General features: G+C 70.7%; 1 protein-coding gene across 1 annotated transcript; it reads right to left on the bottom strand.

The window, feature by feature from the left end:
• Nucleotides 1-766: 766 nt before the first annotated feature.
• FOXJ1 (forkhead box J1) lies at nt 767-3,522 on the bottom strand. Its single transcript, XM_062175361.1, has 2 exons — nt 3,025-3,522; nt 767-1,534 (listed from the first exon to the last, which is right to left on the bottom strand). Exons 1-2 carry the CDS (start codon nt 3,520-3,522, stop codon nt 767-769), a joined length of 1,266 nt encoding a protein of 421 aa, XP_062031345.1.
• Between the last annotated feature and the right edge of the window lie 1,456 nt (nt 3,523-4,978).

Raw genomic sequence — 4,978 nt, 5'->3', positions numbered from 1 at the left:
AGCGTGGGGCTCCCCGTTCTGGTCCCAGTGGCTCCTGCACGCTCCAGACCCTCCCAGTTACGCTACGGGCTACTCACTACATTAGTCTGTCCGCCCCGGCTCAGCTCAGCTGCCCTGCCCCCACCCCATCCCCGCCCCCCAACTCGTCACTGCTCTGGGCCTCAAGTCTGGTCCCACCAGGGGAGACCCCAGAAGCCTTCTCGTCCCACCCTGTGCTCCCTCCCACTCTCCACCTGGTCCCCCAGTCCATCCTCTGCCGGCCCCACCCCAGCCAAGGCTGCCCCGGGCTCCGGGGAGGCTCAGCCCAGAGAGGCCTCCGGGGGGTTAATTTGCCGTCACCTAATTAGCGTCTGTTGTACCTGGGAGCCTTCTCCAGCTAGAGACCTGGGGAAGCAGTAGGGAGCCGGAGAGGTGCTGCAGCCCAGGCTCTGGGGGGGGCCACGCTCTGTTCCTCCCCAGCGCTCAGGACCCTCTTCAGGTGGCTGTGGGCGGGGCGGGGGGAGACCCCCATCAGAGCAACACTGTATTTGGAGCAGGCTGGGGAGGGGAGGCGGCAGGTCTGGGTCCCCAGTTCTCTGCCTCCTGGGTGGGAGTCCCAGGGCAGCCAGGGCTGGTGGCGGTTTGGCCTCGTGGTAGGGCCAGCATGGGGAGACCCCGGCCCTCCAGCCCCTGCCTAGGCACTGTGGCGTCCATAGATCTGTGCTGGGGGGCAGCTCTGGGCCCTGACTTGGCCACTGTCCGGAGACGGGGCAGGGGACCTGGCCTCTTACAAGAAGGCACCCACGCTGGCCCAGTCCTGCAGGTCGGCGGCCAGCGTGGCGTCCCCAGCCTCGAAGAGGGGCTCTGGGGGCAGGCAGCCGCTGCCGCTCTCGTCCCATGGGTGCTGCAGGAAGGACGTGGCCAGGAAGGTCTCGTCAAAGTCCAGGCTGTTGGCAGCCTGCTCTGCCGGGGGCCCCCAGGGGGTGGGGCAGTCGATGTGGCGGCCGTGGACGGTGAGGTCCACGTCCCCGTGCGAGGCGGGGCTGAGTGGCGGGCTCAGCTCCAGGGCCTCCAGCGTGCCCAGCTCCCCGCCCAGAGTGCCCGCCTCGAAGATGGCTTCCCAGTCGAAGCTGCCCTTAAGGGGCTCCAGCTCGCCCTGCTCCTCCTGCGTCAGCAGCAGGGTGCTGGGGGCCCGCGGGGCCTTGGCCACCCGCTTGGGCAGCGGCTGCTTGCGCTTATGCCCCAGCCTGCCCTCGCCCGCGCCCCAGCCCGCCTCCCCCGTGGCCTCCTCGAACTCCCGGAGCAGCTGCTGGGCCTCCGTGTTCACGGCCAGCGGCGCGGCCCAGGGGACGGCGCCGGGCTCCTGCGAGGCCTGGCGGGCGAAGGCCGGGTGAATGTGGACCGGGGGCAGCCGCCGCTTCTTGAAGGCCCCGCTCAGCAGCCGCTCGGCATACTGGGGGTCGATGCGCCAGAAGCCCCCCTTGCCCGGCTCGTCTTTCTCCCGGGGGACTTTGATGAAGCACTTGTTCAGAGACAGGTTGTGGCGGATCGAGTTCTGGGGACGGAGAGAGAAGAGAGAGGCGGCCGGGTCAGTGGGGAGGGCTCCCGGGGCGGGGGGGGGGCCCCCTGCGGCGCCCCCTCCCTGGGCTCTCGGTCGCGGGAGGGGGCCACGGACGCATGGGCAGCCTGGGGTTGAGTCGGGGGCTTTTGTTCTCTGTTGCCGGGATATCAGCCTGCTCAGTCATCCGAGCTCTGAGCTGCCACCCCCATCGCCCGCCCTCCCTCCCTCCCCGGCCACTTGCGGCCTCTGGCCAAGGCCCTGAGCTCCCCCAGGGCCTGGATGGCCATCTCCCTCTGCCTGGGCCTGGCTGGCCGCTGTGAAGTGAGGAGGGGGCGGGGTGCCCCAGGATGGGGTGTGAGTGTGTGTAGAGCAGGGATCTGGTGACTGTGTTTGCTGAGCCGGCGGCTGGCCTGGGCCCTCACCCCCCACGGCCGGCTCCCACCCCGGGCTCGGTTGATCATTACCCAGCCAGGAGCGCAGGGCTCATTCCTGGGACCCGTCTACCAAAGCCCAGGCTGCACAGGCGTGGGTAGGGTGGGGGTGGGGTTCTCAGTCCCAAGGTCACAGCCGTCTGAGCGGCCTGGGATGTGGCCGCCGGGGCATCCTTAAGTCCAACTAGCCCTTGATTGACAGCTGAGGGCTCCCGGGGGCAACGCCTACCCAGCCCCAGGCCCAGCCTCCTCCAGGGCCGACTGTATGGGCTTGGTTTTGTCCAAACCACGCTGGGGGACAGGGGTCCTGGCTGGGGGTGGACAGTGGCCCCCAGCAAGGCTGGGTGTTTACATGGCGGCCTGGGCCCCTTGGCTGCTCTGCGCCAGTTCTGGAGACGTGGAGCAAGAAGGCAGTAGGTAGGCAGAGCCCCTGTGGAAAGCACCTGGCTCAGGTAATTGTCCCCCTCGGGACATCGGCTGAGAAAGGGGGGAGGGGGCGGAGAGGAGGCAGGAAACGGAGTTGGAGCTGGAGGGGGCTGGGACAGCGGCTTTGGAAGGCCCAGTCCCCCTCCTCTGGGACACAGCTGGCCCTCCCCAGGCCCCCAAAGCCATCAGCAAACAGGCGGGATGCAGAGCAGAGCCTGGCAGGGGGCCAGGCTCCAATTTCCGTTTCTGAGTGGCGGCCCCTCCTTGGTGTCTAGGAATTCTAGAACTTGGGACAGAATGTGCCCTCAGCCCATCACCCAGCCCCGGGAGCCTGTGTCCAGGCTCGGTCTAGCCTCGGTAGCCGGCTGGGCCTGCTGGACAGCTGACAAGCTCCTGCCCCTTGAGCCTCAACCTCCGTATTAACCCCCCCCCCAACAATCCTGCTCCCAGGACATTCTCCCCTCCCCCACCAACGCCCGCCCCCTGGAAGTCAAAGGAGGGGGCAGCTCCAAGAACTGGGCTCCTTCCAGGTCCTCCGTGGGCGACGGCTGCAGCCAGGGCCGCGGGTCTGGGATGCGAGTCCAGCGCGGCGTGGGGAGCCAGCGCCGCCGCCCGCGCCTCCCCTACCTGCCAGGTGGGGTCTGCGTGGCGGAAGTAGCAGAAGTTGTCGGTGATCCACTTGTAGATGGCCGACAGGGTGATCTTGGTGGCCTTGCTGGCCTGCATGGCCATGCAGATGAGCGTGGCGTACGAGTAGGGCGGCTTCACGTGCGGGTTGGTGGCGTAGTCCACGTCGTCGGGGGGCGGGGCCTGCAGCCCCGGGGGCGCGCTCCGCGGCGTGCACGAGGCCGTGGGCTTGCCCGGCGTGTGCGGCTGCCCCAGGCAGGCGGGGTCGGCCGCGAGGGGGGACCCCGGCGCCGCCGAGCCCGGCACCTGGTGGTAGCCGTGGGGGTCGGTGCCCCCCGGAGGCAGGGCGGGGGCCTTGGCGTTGAGAATGGAGAATTCCTGCAGCCACTGCAGGCTGGTCAGGCTGTCATCCAGGGCGTCCGACTCCTCCAGGCCGCCCTCGGGCCCGGCCTCCTCCGCCGGCCCTGCCCCCGGGAGGCGCAGCCAGCTCTCCGCCATGTCTGCGGGGGCGCTCCGAGGGGGCGGCCGGGGGAGGCCCGCCGCGCTCTCCGCTGCTCCGGCTCCCGTTACAGGGCCTCCATCCCGCGACCCGGGGGTCGCCTGCTCCAGACGCGCGTGTGGTGCCTGCGGGGACCGCGGTGGCAGCTGAGTGCCTTTCCCCCGCGCGCAGGTGTCAGCGGGACGACCCTCTACGATCGTCCCCGCGGCTGCAGAGGAGCCCTCGGTGCCGCGCCCTGGGTTCGACCCCCGCCGCCTCTGCCTTCCAGGTGTTATTGGCCAACGGAGGGAAGAGGGTGAGGGCGTCTGGGGGCGATCCCAGGAGCCCTCCGGCCCCGCAACGATTGGAAAGGGGACGAGAGGTCGAGGGTGCGGGAGGTGGGGGGCGAGTACCAGGGGGTGGGGCGTGGAGGAGGTCTGCTGATGCTTGGAAAGGGCTGTTCGGATGGGGGCTCCCGGGAGGCAGTGGAAGGGACACAGGTGTGGGGCGGCGGGAGGCGAGCTTCCCCCAGGCTCCTCGGTTGTCAGTCCCCGGGCCCGCCGATTCCGTCGGGGAGGGATGGGAGCGCTGCTGGCACCGACGCCTTCCCTGACCCTGGTCCCCAGCCCTCCCCGTCCCTTACCTGGCTCAGAGCGCAGCCCGGGCCAGAGGAAGGTTCTGGAAGAAGTTCCTCCCACCCCCCGCGGCTCTCTGCCCCCAGCTGGAGGGCGCTGCCCGCGCCCCTCGCCGGCCCCCCGCCCGACGGCGCTTCTCAGAGTGCTCCGGCTCCGGGACCGGCATTAAGTAGCGGCTCCGAAGGCTTCTCTCGCTGCCATGGCGACGCCCCGCCCCTGTAAACAGCTTCCGCCGCTGCCATTGGCCGGCACGTCTCCAAGGAGACCGCGGGCCCTCGCCGCGCTCTGCGGCGGCAACTCTCCCGAACTCCCTCCTTCGGCCCGCCGCTCCCGCGCTCCCAGCCCCCCACCCTCCGCCGCGCCCGGCCCCGGCGCGTTCCCGCCCGAGGGCCCCGCGCTGGGGTCGCAAAGCGCGCGGCGGGCGGCTCCCGCGGAGGCCCCGGGGCGAACCGCCGCCCCCGCCGGTCTGGGCCGCTCCTGGCTCCGGAGCCGCGTCCCCGGGGTGTCCGCCCTCTCTGCTGGGCTGCGAGTGGCGCTTTCGCGTCTCGCGGCCTCGTCCTCGTCCCCGAGTGTCCTCTCCTGTGCCCGCGGGCAGGGCTGACTGCGATGCCACCTGCCGCTTATGCGCACGGAAACGGCCACACCGGCCGATCGCTCGCAGAGGCACCGGCGCTGGCCACTCGGTGGCGGCTCCCTCCGCACCCCGGTCCTCGGCACGCTGGCCGGAAGTTGATGCGGATGGCGCCCTGCCTGCTATCCAGGGAGCTGAGGGCGCAGGGAGGTGGAGGAATCCGGCAGCCGCGGACCCGCCGAGGCCTCGCGGTGGGGTCACCTGCCTGTA

Source organism: Lepus europaeus, chromosome 18, assembly GCF_033115175.1.
Source record: "Lepus europaeus isolate LE1 chromosome 18, mLepTim1.pri, whole genome shotgun sequence".
In the NCBI taxonomy this organism is placed as follows: Eukaryota; Metazoa; Chordata; class Mammalia; order Lagomorpha; family Leporidae; genus Lepus; species Lepus europaeus.
The sequence above is the reverse complement of the archived record's forward strand: the minus strand, read 5'-3'. Positions and strand labels throughout refer to the sequence as shown.

What these genes read in the sequence shown, in the direction of transcription:
- FOXJ1 (XM_062175361.1), bottom strand. Translation starts at nt 3,522, where the DNA reads ATGGCGGAGAGCTGGCTGCGCCTCCCGGGGGCAGGGCCGGCGGAGGAG. An exon ending in ACGCAGACCCCACCTGGCAG is followed by an intron (nt 1,535 to 3,024) that starts GTAGGGGAGGCG and finishes CTCCGTCCCCAG; the next exon opens with AACTCGATCCGCCACAACCT.